The following is a 13,039-nucleotide window of genomic DNA, read 5'->3' on the forward strand; positions in this document are numbered from 1 at the left end:
CCACCACCATGTCATTGCTTCTTCACTAAATGTTTTCTGTTCTTTGTTCCCAGGGACAGGATGAGAACTTCAGTCAATGTGGTGGGGGACTCATTTGGGGCTGGGATTGTCTATCACCTCTCCAAGTCTGAGCTGGATACTATTGACTCCCAGCATCGAGTGCATGAAGATATTGAAATGACCAAGACTCAGTCCATTTATGATGATGTGAAGAACCATAGGGAAAGCAACTCTAATCAATGTGTCTATGCCGCACACAACTCTGTCATAGTAGATGAGTGCAAGGTACCTTTCCCATTCATGGATATTGAGACTTGTATATAATAGTGCATGCTCGATTTCCTAAGACAAGCACAAAAAGCCCTGCATGTATTATTGTTACATTTATTTTTCTGAAGAATCACGTAACCCAAGCTTCTATGAGTCTTAGGTCATCTAACTCTGTGTCTAATGTGGCAGGAAATCATCAAGTCTAACAGTGAAAGAGCCAATCAGTTGCTTGGTTCATCCATGTGATGTAAAACAATCATTCTGATCCCCCCCACTCAACCACTCCAAAATTTGGTTTTCTTGAACGTTTTGCTGAAGAATTTGTGGTTTCTAAGGCTTTGCTGGATTTCCAACATTCTATTCCTTGAACGAAACACCAAGAGAAATACCCAGAATTGCTTGATTTATGTAGCATAGGTATTCCTTCTTGCTGTGTATTACATATTGGTCAAAGATGTGCCCACACAACCTTGCACAACTATCTTTCTCATAATTATTTTTGTGGGAAGGTGAGTTTCGAACTGGCAGTCAATTTGTTCCAAGAATGGGGAAACTATTTCAAGTAAAGGATAACTATCCTTCAGGACAATTGTCCATAGATACTACATTGCACACAGTGGCAGCACCATCTTTCCTGAAGCATGGATGTTCTGGACTCTTCTCCAAGCTGCTGGGTGCTAAGTCTTCAAGCTTGATGGGCTCTGTCTAGACTTCATTGTAACTAACTTGACAATGTCAAAGACAGGATGTCATGACCAGAGTGAAGCAAACTTGGAGAAACCCTGGGAGGTGAGCAGAGCCAGCTCTGGGGGTTGGGTTACAAAAATGGTTCCAGGTACCAACTGGGGGCAATCTATACCCAATACAGATTTCTGATACCTTTTTGAGTCCTGTTGACAAGATCTCATTTAATAGTTAACTTCTTCCTGGGTTACTTCTGGGTCATTCCAAATATACACCATGACTTCTGCCGGATAGTTAAGGGTGACATAGAAGTGGTTCTCTTTATTGGACTGTAACATAGTTCCAACAGTCTAATGGACGAGCAATAGGGTTTTGCTCATCCCCTCTGTATCAGGTATATGTGTGGGTGAACGAAGGCTCTGGTACAAACTAAGGAGGGACTCACCCATCAAGAGACAACTGCAAAAATGAATTGGCTCAGTGAAAATGACTCAAATTATTAGAAATTCAGATGTACCTAAAGCACATGTTCCATTCTGGGAAGTTAGTGATTCACATCTAAATGAATGTGCTGATTATTCCCCATCAAACTGTTAGTTTGGATCAACAAGAGTCAACATTCCCTGGAATGGCTTTATGTTCTATTTAACAAGTATTTATTGTGTGCCTTGTGGGATTTAGTTGAGTATCGCCATCTCATTCCTATGACCTCTTATATTTTGATCATTCATCTAATGTTTATCAAGTGCCCATTATCTGCAAAGCCCTGAAAATGAGCATGGGAAGACAGCAAAATGAATGTATAATTTTGTAGTAAAGATAAGGCTTAAACTTCCTTCTGGTCCATTCTCAGCCTCACTGTTTTAAAAACCAAGATGGGAGACATCAGTGCTTCCTCCTTGCTTTTCCATTTCCCAGGTGGTTGGAGGAGAGACAGAAGAGATGGATGAGGGAGTGGAGTCTCAGCTTCCTTGAACCCAGCTAGAAAAAGAAATGCTAAAAAAGCTGCTGTCCTGGCCACTTTTGAAATACAGGCCCCAGTATTCAATGATGGTGACAACAACAAGGCACCACCCCCAAGTGCTGCCCGGCGTTCAAGGGCACCACAACGTGATTTATAATTTTGCACAGCTATCGATCTGGTTTATCACTGAAAGCCAAATAGGCACATTCAAGGTTAGAGTGAACAGCTTTCTCCAGGCAGTTTGGGCCTGGTGGTCTTTACTGACAGTTCACCGAAGGGGAAACAAATTTGCTGCCACTCTGGTCAAAATGTTAACCGCTTCAAGCATCATTACTTCGCGTTGATCTCTTTTATTTTCAAATTCTTGCCTTGTCATCGTAGTTTGAAGTTTTGTGAGAACTTTTTAATTTTTATCAGAACAACTGCATGTGGGGTGATCGTTGCTTGTTGCATGGTCTTTCTAGAAAAAAATATGGGGGCCTGCCGGGGATTGGAGGAATGAAGAGCTTTTATTTTCATTCGCTTGGTTTGTGAAGGGCACTTGTTTTCTGTTCCTAGCATGTTGTATGTGTTCCTAATGCATGTTTCACTTCCACTCGGGTAAGAAGAAGGTCAGATTCCTTTCAAACATTGCTGCATTTGTCATGTCTCCATATCCTAATGCTTCCATAAATCCAGTCTCTCCATTATGTGGAATATCAGTCGTGGGTTTGAGTTTGCACATGACATTGAGGACAGACAGATGAAAGGTAAGCTAGGAAATGATTTAGATGTGGAGGGAAAACCTCCCTCCTTCTGTGTAAGGGTTCAGTTCGCTTAGAGCCAGGGAAGCGTAACATAGGCAGTCTGGTGATGATTCTTGATTCTTCAATGTCTGCATTGAAATCATTTAGATGTACCTGTCACTGACCTCTGGCTTTTAGTCCTTTCTTTGCTTTTTCATTTTTAAAGACTGGATAGCTTATTTGGTATCCAGACCGTTGTGATTCTTGATTTTGAAATTGGACATGTATAAACCAACCTGGCCTCGTTGCAACTGAACCTTTCACACGCATGTGTAGAACTAGCTGTCGAGTTCCGGGGTTTTTTTCTCTGGTTGTATGGAGTAGCACAAGGGCACTGTTTTTGTTTTTGTTTTTTTAAGGACTACATTATTATATGATGGGTCTTTGTGCAGTTTGACACCCCTGTAGCCCTAAAAGCATAGTAGAAGTTATCCCCCAAAATGGAAACTCTCTCTAGCTCCTCCATACTCCCCAAGGCAAATGTGGACTTTTCAATGTTTACAAATCAGGGTTGAAAAGCAAGACTGGCTCAAAATCCATTGGAAAAGGATGACCTTTAAAACTAATATTGAAGTCGTGTAGCATGACTTGGATCTGGTGCTCCTCCACATAACCCATGGGGTGGTTTTCTGGTTGGTGGCCTGTAAGCTGGATGCTGATGATGATTATTTTCAGGTAACTCTGGCAGCCAACGGAAAGTCAGCCGACTGTGGTGTTGAAGAAGAACCTTGGAAACGTGAAAAATAAGAATATGACTCTCAGCAAAGTTTTGAACAAACTCCCCAGCGTGTCTTATGGTAAAAGAGAATATAAACAAGCTGTCTTTAAAAAAGGAAAAAAAATGCATCTATTTCTGTGTTTACTTAATCTGCTAGCTGAGGCTTCGAGGATCTGTTGTGAGTCAGTGATAGGCGCGTTGCTGTGTCCTTGCCAAGTGATGCTTTGTAACTGCCTCATTTTCTCACCTGTATTATTCTTTGAAGGGAGGCTGCTGGAGGAATCAGTTTGAATTGAAGACACATTCTTGCCAGCTTCCCTGTGCTCTCTAAATGCAGAGCCTTGAATGCTCTTATCCCAGGGGACATGACTAAAGCAATGTGGTACACTCCGAGGACTTGGGATAACGAGCAGACACTCAGTGTGTGATTCCTTCCAGTGTTCTCCATGTTTCTGCTTTGTTATGCACAAGAGATTCTGTTTGAAGCCTCTAGAAGTAATTCTCCTGAAATGTCTCGTAGAGTTTGCCCATGTGTTGATTAAAAGCAAATTCCCTGTCTTCAGGAACTCTGAGAATCTATCTTCCGTGTACTCTTTAAATATTTCAAAGAGATTTGTAGTGGGAACTGTGATCTTCGAGGCAGCTGATTACGGAACCCACTGAGTTTCTGCTCTATCCTATCCAGTCTGGGGAAATAATTATTGAAATTTCAAAGTATGTTTCATAATTTGCTCTCCATTTGATAACAGATTAGGATGTAATTGGCATATACAGAGGCTGCTGTACCTGTTGACAAACATAAGAGAGCACAGCCAACGTTAACTTTAACCAGGTTCAAATATTCAAATTTGTTTGTGTTTGGTTTGTATTCACCTGGCATAGGGACATCAAGTGAGATTATTTGATCTATGCTTTACTTTCTTTGTTTCAGCTGTAAAATTCTAATTTGGATTTCTAACAAAAAAGACATTTGTAATCCCCACATTCTTTCAATCCCAGACTCATTAACCGAGAAGGCCCCATCATTTTTACTCTCCTCACCCATAGAGGACAGTTATGTTGGCTGTGCCTCTTTTAATACCACCTCTTGATAAAAAAAAAAAAAAAAAAAAAAAAAAACAAGAAAAAAAACAAAAACAACAACAACAACAAAAAAAAAAACCACTGTCATTGATCTAACATGTAGAAAGCTTTCTGTTGTATTCCATCAAAGCACATAAAACTAGTTACAGGGCACAGTTGAAAGCAGAGCCAGTCTTCTTCCCTAGTCTTTTCGGTAGTAAGGAACAGAAAACAAACGTGCAAAATCCCAGAAAGGTGACGTTCCTATGGCAAAGTCAAAGCAGCCTTGAACCATGAAATGGGGGCAAATGATGGCTCCTCACAACTTCGCAGATGGAATTTTTTCAAGACTGTCATAGTTTGAGGGAGTAAATAGTGTAAGTGGATTAGCACAGTGCCTTGTATGCCATGGGCACCCAACGAATCCTGATGACTGATCGTGTGAGCTAAACTTAGTTTCTCTACTATCATTTTCCGTTGAATAACTCACAGTATTTTCCTAAGGTTGCTAGCTTTGGGAGTTTGCTGGGAACTTGAACATGAATCATGGAGAAATAAAGTACATTTGACTGACTCCGAGGAGTGTGTAGAACCCTGGTCCACACACAGAAGTAAGGGGGTCATCAGAGACCAGCAGATGGGTGCTGGGGTATGTGCAAATAGTCATTGGGTCCAAATGCCCTGAGAAGAGGGCATGTATAGACATCATGTACTCTTTATTACATATACCTGGTGACTTTTCTCTTCCAAACCAGACACCTTTGGAACATACAAGAGACATGAGATTCCAGTTGCTTTTGTCTCTCAAACCCTAGTAATTTTTGGATGAGGATCACTCTTGAGCAGTATTAAGCAGCTTTTTGCCTTCTTTTCTTTTTAATGTCTTTGGTCTTCATTTTCATTAGATGGACAGTTAACAGGGTGGCCAAGGACATGCTAAAATGTAGTAGTGGAAAATGCATCCTTTACAGCAGATATTGTGGGTCAAGGGGACAGTTCCTGGAGTTAGCTGTGAAACTGTTCTGGATTGTCTTTAAGTGGTGCTCCCAACAGCTTTTTGATGGTGAAGAGAAGGATCTAGGCAAGGCACTGAGCAGTTTGGGGGTTTTGCTGTTTAAGGCCAGCTTAGCACTCGTACACACTGACATGTTTCTCAAAAAAGTAGTGTTGGGATCGTCTTCCCAAGACTCTGCCTCAATGTCTTCCTGCTTTGCTTTGTCTTAAACATTTTCCTAGTTATCCTATAAATATGTAAGGGGACAATGTTCAGAAGAAACAAGGTGTAAAGCTTACTAAAGCAGGTTTTTCTGGTTTTAGACTACATGTAATACGTTTTATGAGAATATATACTTAGGAAATCACATTCAGCTAGAAATTCACATCATATTAAAAATGAATAATCTGTCAAATTCAGGACTAACCGGAAAATCCAGGATGTATGTAGAGGTGACATATGACTGTGTTCTCTATTTTCTAGGTCTCATCCATTCTTCTTTTGCCATGCCCTTTGGGCTTTCTTTGCCCAACATGAGTGCCATAAACAGAACAAACAGATCCAGAGTATACCTCTAAGAACTTTTCCTGATAAGATACGTATAATCTTTCAGTTATATGCATAGATTTATATCAATAGGTTCAACACATATATAAATGCTTATAACAGTCCGTTAATATTTGGTGATGCATAAGTTATACACAGACACAGCAGGCCAGATCTGTACACTGCATCCTGTAAGGTCTGTAAGTCAAGGCTTTGGCAAGATTTTCTTACAGACTTATTCACTCTTTTTTTAGGAATCCAAATCATTTTGAGCTAAAATCGGTAAGCAGACTTTAATTCTCCCCTTTACAATTTTTGCCCACTGGGAACCCAACTAGAATCATCATTTGATTACCAACTACAATACAATGAGCCAAAGCCAATCAGCAAGAAAAATGGCTTATCTCTCAAGCTAAGGCTTTACTAGCTCTCTGAGGATGTGCCTCCCATGCAGAGCACCAAGAATCAAGGCAATCGTCTAGATCACATAGATCTTCAATACAGGACTTCAGGTAATAAGATCTGAACCAAGTAGATGTCAGATTCAATTCTTTACTTCCTATTGGGTGTGGAAACACAGTCAGGAGTCTCTTTGCCCGCCGTAAAGGACAAGTACTAGCTTCTCTGCTACTACTAGTCAGCTGAAAGAAAGGGTGCCAAATGCCTTGCTCCTGGATTTAGACTGCTGGAAAATGAGGAAGGCTTAGGGGAAATTCAATTTATGGGGAAATGTATTCCTGGTAGGAGATGCCAGGAATCCCAATGATTGGTTAGAGGGCCTCAGGTCATTTCCAGCCTTGCATGGGGAAGTGTGTCACTTGCAAGTGTGTCTAGTCAAGAAACCCTTTCGGAGTCAGGTAACCCATTTACTGGGTCCCTGAAAGGAAAGCCAATCCTGCCATATTTTTGCAAAACTGTACTTCCTTTGGTTCTCAATAGCAAACGTTATGGTACAATATTTTACTTTTGTCAGAATCAAAGGGTTCTGTCCATGCAAATTTTTCCCATGAAATATAGCAGTAAATCCAAACAGGTACACACACGCTCAGAGATTTTTTCCATAGTTCGGACCCTTGATGAGAAGGTCTTTGCAGCTCTTGGTTGGCTTGATGGCTAAAAGTGTTCAGCAGTTACACCCATTGGAGGTGGCTCTTCCTCCCTGCTTTTTGATTCTTGGGGCCTTACAGTTGTCTAGCTTTCCAGTTTTGCTTTCCTTATTCTCCAGATAAATTCATTCCAAGGCAAGAAAAAGGACCAATGAGATTTTTTTTTCAATTCCTGTAATACCCACTCTTTGAATATTATTAGGGTCACAATAAGTGTACTCTTTATCTCCTTTACCTATTTCACCCATCCCCTCCATCCACCTCACTTCTGGCAACCAGCACTTTGTTCTCTATATTCAAGAGTCTGGCTTTTTCGTTTGTCTCTTTTTATATTTGTTTATTTGTTTTGTTTCTTAAATTCCACATATGAGTGAAATCATATGATATTTGTTCTCTCTCTGACCGACTTATTCCGCTTCCCTTTTTACCCTCTCTGAGAACCTAAAAAAGGATTAAGTTTAAGCAAAGAGCCAGAAGGAATTCTGAAGCAAGAGTTTTGTAAATCTAGTTGCCAGAGATTAATGGTCTCAGTACCTCTCATACTTCCTGGCTAAAACCTAGAATAAGGGCCATCAAGTGCCAATCCAGGCGGGCACTACAGGCAGATTGTTCTCCTTAGGTGGAGCAAATCCAAAGTTGCACATGCAACAGTTGCTTATGGTCTTCCCAAAAGGAAAACTCTGTTCGCACTCGGCCTCCTCCTTTCTCACTCTGCCTCCTGTCATTGTTGCTGCTTAAGAGACAACGTAGTAAAAGACCACATGGGTTAGTGCAAGGATTAGTTTTAGAAAATGATGATGAGGAGTCTTAAATACTATCTTATTTCATAGCATAGCACAATGAATTCATAATGACATAGCAATGATGAGAAATAATGCCGTTGGGTACAAGAAGCATTGACTTAGTCTCTGCCAGTTTTTAGCTGTATAACCTAGACCGGTCACTTTATGCCCAAGCCTCATTCCTTCCCCTATGTCAAGTGAAGGGATTGGATTAAGTGAGTAAAACCCTGAGAATCTATGATATTATGATCTCTGCTTTAATTTCTTTTTTCAGAAGAGGCTTAATGCTATAAAATATGACTTATTTGTATTTTAAGTCAGAGTGGCCCCCAATAAGGAATTTGGATTTTTTTCATCCCCTTGGGGAGGGATGTTAAATTCAAGTTTCTCTGTTCATTTGATGTTTTACAGCAACCTTGGAAGGTGGCCATGTTAATCCATAGTTTGGTGTTTTGGGATACAACAGACATCCTTTTACAAAACTGCCCTTTGCCTAACTCCACTGTCTTAGTAGAAGTAGTGATTCAGCTCATAGAAAGCTGCTGCTAGAGGGGCAGGGCGAGTCTAGAACCTCACTCAAGGTCTTAGATCATTCCTGCTGGAGCAACAAAACCCACTTCAAATGCCCAAAACACACAGTTTTCTCCACATCATCCTAATTGCCAACCCAGTATGGGAATTTGGGAGCCTTTGGCAAATAAACTTGAATACTCTTATGAAATCTGGTGCAAGACTTACACAGTAACAGCAATTGTCCGTCAATACCTTCCCTCTTGCCTGAATGCAGACACGCACAGGCTGAGCTTGGGCCAACTCCTTTCTCTGCAGGGATATTTGAATTCATTTTCAAATTGTTCTCGTATGTTTGCTGGTTATCGCTGCTCTCTTCAGTCTGAGGGGTTTCTAGGGTAGATAAAATGCGTGGTCTGTCTGCAGGGTGCAGGCCACCGGCATGATCTTTGAACACCCTCTTGCACTTTTTGGTACTGCTGCAATGGGCCACTGCTTTCATCCTTGCCCTGTGCCCAAACTTCTGCTAAATATGGAACAGGTTTGGTATCTGCTGTGTTGTGAGCACCTTTATTGCCAGAGAAGACCAGCTCCTTAGATTTGGGAAAGTAAGAAGTAAAAGTAGGACCGGAAGGACTGGGTTAGGTTTTTTTGTTTTGTCTTGTTTGTTTGTTGAGTGCAGAAGATCCAATGCAAGAGCAGCAAGAAAAAAGGCTATTTCTCAACTGACCCATATAAGAACCTATAGAAAAGTAAGAGAAGCCCTCACATTCTTATTTCATTCACTGAAATTATATACTAAATAATTACTGATGATTTTTTTTTTCTATGGCCAGCCTTGCTTCACCTTCCTACCTCCAGACCAAGTATCCATTTTGGTATTTGTGAAGTTCTTCTGATTGTCACACAGGACCCTTTTGTGCTGAGTCTAAACCCTTCTACTGAACCAGACCCCACTACTTTGCAGAGTCAACACATGACCTAGAGCATGGGTCATAACAGGTCTCCAGTCTCTGCAGAGATGTCCCCAATCCCTGGGTGAGTGTTGGAACATAGCAGCTGACTGTTACCCTTGTTGTTATTCCCCGTGGAGATGAGGATGATGCAGTCAGAGCCTTGCTCCTCCTGGGACTCCATTTCTCTCCATGGCAACCATTCAGCTGCCTAGAAATGGCTGTTGCCTTTGGTAGAAGAGAAATACACACACTAGCCAAGGAAGTTGGTCTAGCACAGCTTTGAGGTTTCTCCTCCATGCAGCGAATCCTCTGAGATGTGTAATCAGAAAGCTGGCACTCTGGTTGCTTACTACTCCAGGAGAATAATTTTCCTTACGAGGAACTCAAGCCTGGGCTTCCAGATATTTCCACAAATCACCCTAACTTCCTCTCTTCTTCCTCCTTCCCCTGGGGTACCTCAGCATTGCATTCCCATGTTGCACAACATAGATCAGATTATCTGGTCGCTCTAGAGATTTGTATATAAAAGACTACTTTTGTGAGGATTTTTGTATATTGTTTTTCTATTTGTTTTCTACGGCTTAAGGAGAGAGCTGGCAAACTGTGAATCTAATTTGATCTTGCTGCCAGCAGATATATTTTGGCTTCCTGGTAAGAACCGATGTTACCAGGGACACTACATTGCCCTGTGATCAGTATCGCACCCCCTTCACAAATTCCTCCAGCCCAATCTCACATTCTTTTCTAAACAAACCCCGGGGCTTCTTTGTTATTATTTATAAAGAGCATGAGGAAATGTATTTATAGTCCTGGATATTATATGTTTAATATTGATTTAGCCTTTAACAATGTTATAGGTTTGTATCTATTCTTCATAAATCACAAAGAACTCAGCAGTAGACTGAATTAATCTATTTAGTATCTGTAATTTTGCAGACAGATATTTTCTTACGGTATTTTCTATATAACCACATATGTAGAATTATAACTAATTAGAGCACAAGAAGTTTCTACAGCAACTTAGAGCTATCAGTTGTTTCCTGAGCATAGAGCCGCATTTGAAAATTTTAAGAATCCGGTCCTTTTCGATGCAATGAACAAAATGACCATAAAGAATGCGGAAACACCTAAATCCCTTAGCTGGTTAAGATGTGCATTTAAACAACTAGTCTTTTTAACTTGAGGAATGGTGCTAATTTCCTGTTTCTGACACCAGGCCTTGTTTTTCCAGCTAAGCATTCAAATTTCACAAAAGTAAGAAGATGAAATATAAGGTGAGAATAGTGGGATCATATCTCTATCAGAACCTCCCCTGCCTTCCCAATAATTTATGTAAAAAATTGGCTTAGGAAAACTTTGAATAGCAGAGCTTGAGGGTGAGTGCTAAGAAGCAAATCAAGACAGATTTGTTGCAGTTCATTCTTGCCAAGCAAATTGGTAGTACATGTCACATTGTCATGTGAATTGAGCACATATTTTTAAGAAAAAAGGTTATTAGTACCAGCTGTGAAACAATACTCTTATCACTGGGGCTGGAGGTGGAGGCTTAGAGTCACACTGAATTGTTTAGAAGCAGCCCAGATAGAGTCTGTCCTCAGGTGAATAACAATCTATGTAATTTCCCCAAAAGGCAGATCAGTAGCCACTGCAAAGACAAGGGGGTCTTCCTTCTGCCAAACACACTTTCTGATAAGGTTGTAGGGCTAGTATTTTTTTTTTTGCCACATTTTTAAAACATAGTTACATAGAAAGTGTACTGGTATGTATTTGAAACTGTTCCTCATTAAGCAAACAGATTAGAAGTGCCCTCAACTGGCAATGATTGTATCTGTGATTTTCACGTACCGATAGCTGTTCAAAGCATGAAGTTCTTGTGTGTATACAGTAACACTTGGTTCACGCATGAAGAACAGTGCCTATGCACTTTGTGTAGCTATAATGTAGGTATCTATGTGTAATTTCAGTGAAATGGTGTATAGATGTATTTTAATTTAATTTAAATGTTATTTTTTGGCTATTCATCTAAATGCGGTAGACATGTTGGTTGGTGTTTTGAAAACCCTTCTTTTCCCTCTTCGGTAACTAGTGAATCACTTCTCTTCTTTTTAAATGTGATTTAGGGATAGGTATCAGTGAAGAACTTATCTATGAATCCTTTGTACCAATGATTGCTCGAAAGTCTGGGTGTACAGCATCGTTGTAAATATGCAATTTAGAGCAAGGGAGGGTTGGATGTGTGTCATGATTCTCAGTGAAAGGTCATCTGGTGTCTAGATAATGCATGGAATGCAGCTGTGGAACTTTTGATTATCCAGGCTTGGGTAGGTTTAGAATGAGGACATTTGTTGACAGCCCTCCTTTGCTTGGTAGATTGGACTCAGAGAGACAAAAAGTTAGTCTACTTATGTGCATGCTAGCATCATGTCCTTAGGTAAAGGTCTGCCTCTCTGGTTGCCAAATACTGATCATGATGCTCATGACTTAGAGGTTCTGAAGAACCTTGTCCCCCTTGGTTTCCTGAGTCAAGGTTAACTAACTGCCATGCAGGCAAAACCCTACAAAAGCACAGTTCTGGTAGTAAACTGCATAGTTGTCCATAGAAAGAGCACTAGAGGCACAGGAATGGTCAGTGTACAGCTTTGGGGTTGCAGAAAGGCAACTGATGAAGCACAGATCCCACATATGTGAAGGGAGTATGACCTCTACCTAATAGGCTTTGTGTGCATATTTTGAGTGACTGAAGATGAGATCAACTAATGCAATATACACTTGCCTCTTAGAACACACATTCTGTCTAATTATCACTAAATGGAATGCTGTGGCATGGATAGTACCTGTAACCCCTTTCTCCTCTGCAAGGACAGAGGAAAATGACCATGTACATTCGGGGATCCTGAGTGCCCCTCTCTTTTCACAAAAGAGGTGAAACCTATGTGATCCTGTGAGGGTACAAAGCACATTAATTTTCAGTGGCTTCTCCAATGATTGGAGTGAGGGGATACAGATGGTGGAACAGGCACATTTTTCCTAAAAAAAAAATGTGGCTTCTTTAATGCCTGTCAGATTCAGGATGAAAACCCTACTGAAAGAAACCTAGCCTGTAGGCAGGGTTTCCTCTGGAGATTCTTGTGGGTCCAGAATGAAAGATAAGAATAATGGTTTCCCTCAACCTCACAATCCCCGTTGGTCTAAAGTCATGTAGCCTAAAGCATCAATAGCACATAATGTTTGAAGACTAATGATTGAAAAAAAGATAAAAACTTCAACTAATTTTGGGGTTGTTTCTTCAGTATGGTACTAGGAGATGCCTTGTTGGCAAAGCACATTTGGAGTAGAGTAGTTGAGATCTTTCATTTTCACCTTGAGCTTTCTTACCATGTGGACTGATTACTGTAGCATTTCACATGTAAAATAACTGGATATTCTTTATATACTGGAAGCAATCTGTGAATCCAATATTTCACTAAGTGTTTTAACTTTTGTGTAAATATCTCTCATCAATAAATGTGGATTCTGATTTCTCTCGGTTGTTGCCTCTCTTTCAGTTCCCATATTAAACTAGTGTTGGTTCCATAATGAGGGTCTCTAATGTTTCTTTTGGAGAAATCGTGGACTGAAAACTGCAGTGTCCAGATGAATACTTCCTAGGATGCCTAGATAGG

At 40.5% G+C, this 13,039-nt stretch overlaps 1 protein-coding gene across 1 annotated transcript in view; it reads left to right on the forward strand.

Moving 5' to 3' along the window:
- The window catches only part of SLC1A2 (solute carrier family 1 member 2), a 138,396-nt gene extending 133,883 nt beyond the window's left edge, over positions 1 to 4,513 (forward strand). Inside the window, 2 exon segments of the mRNA NM_001003138.2 lie at positions 54 to 285; positions 3,379 to 4,513. Of these exon segments, the coding sequence (NP_001003138.2) occupies positions 54 to 285; positions 3,379 to 3,450 (304 nt within the window). The 3' untranslated portion in view covers positions 3,451 to 4,513.
- Positions 4,514 to 13,039: the final 8,526 nt, after the last annotated feature.

This window comes from Canis lupus, chromosome 18 (genome assembly GCF_011100685.1).
Source record: "Canis lupus familiaris isolate Mischka breed German Shepherd chromosome 18, alternate assembly UU_Cfam_GSD_1.0, whole genome shotgun sequence".
In the NCBI taxonomy this organism is placed as follows: domain Eukaryota; kingdom Metazoa; phylum Chordata; class Mammalia; order Carnivora; family Canidae; genus Canis; species Canis lupus.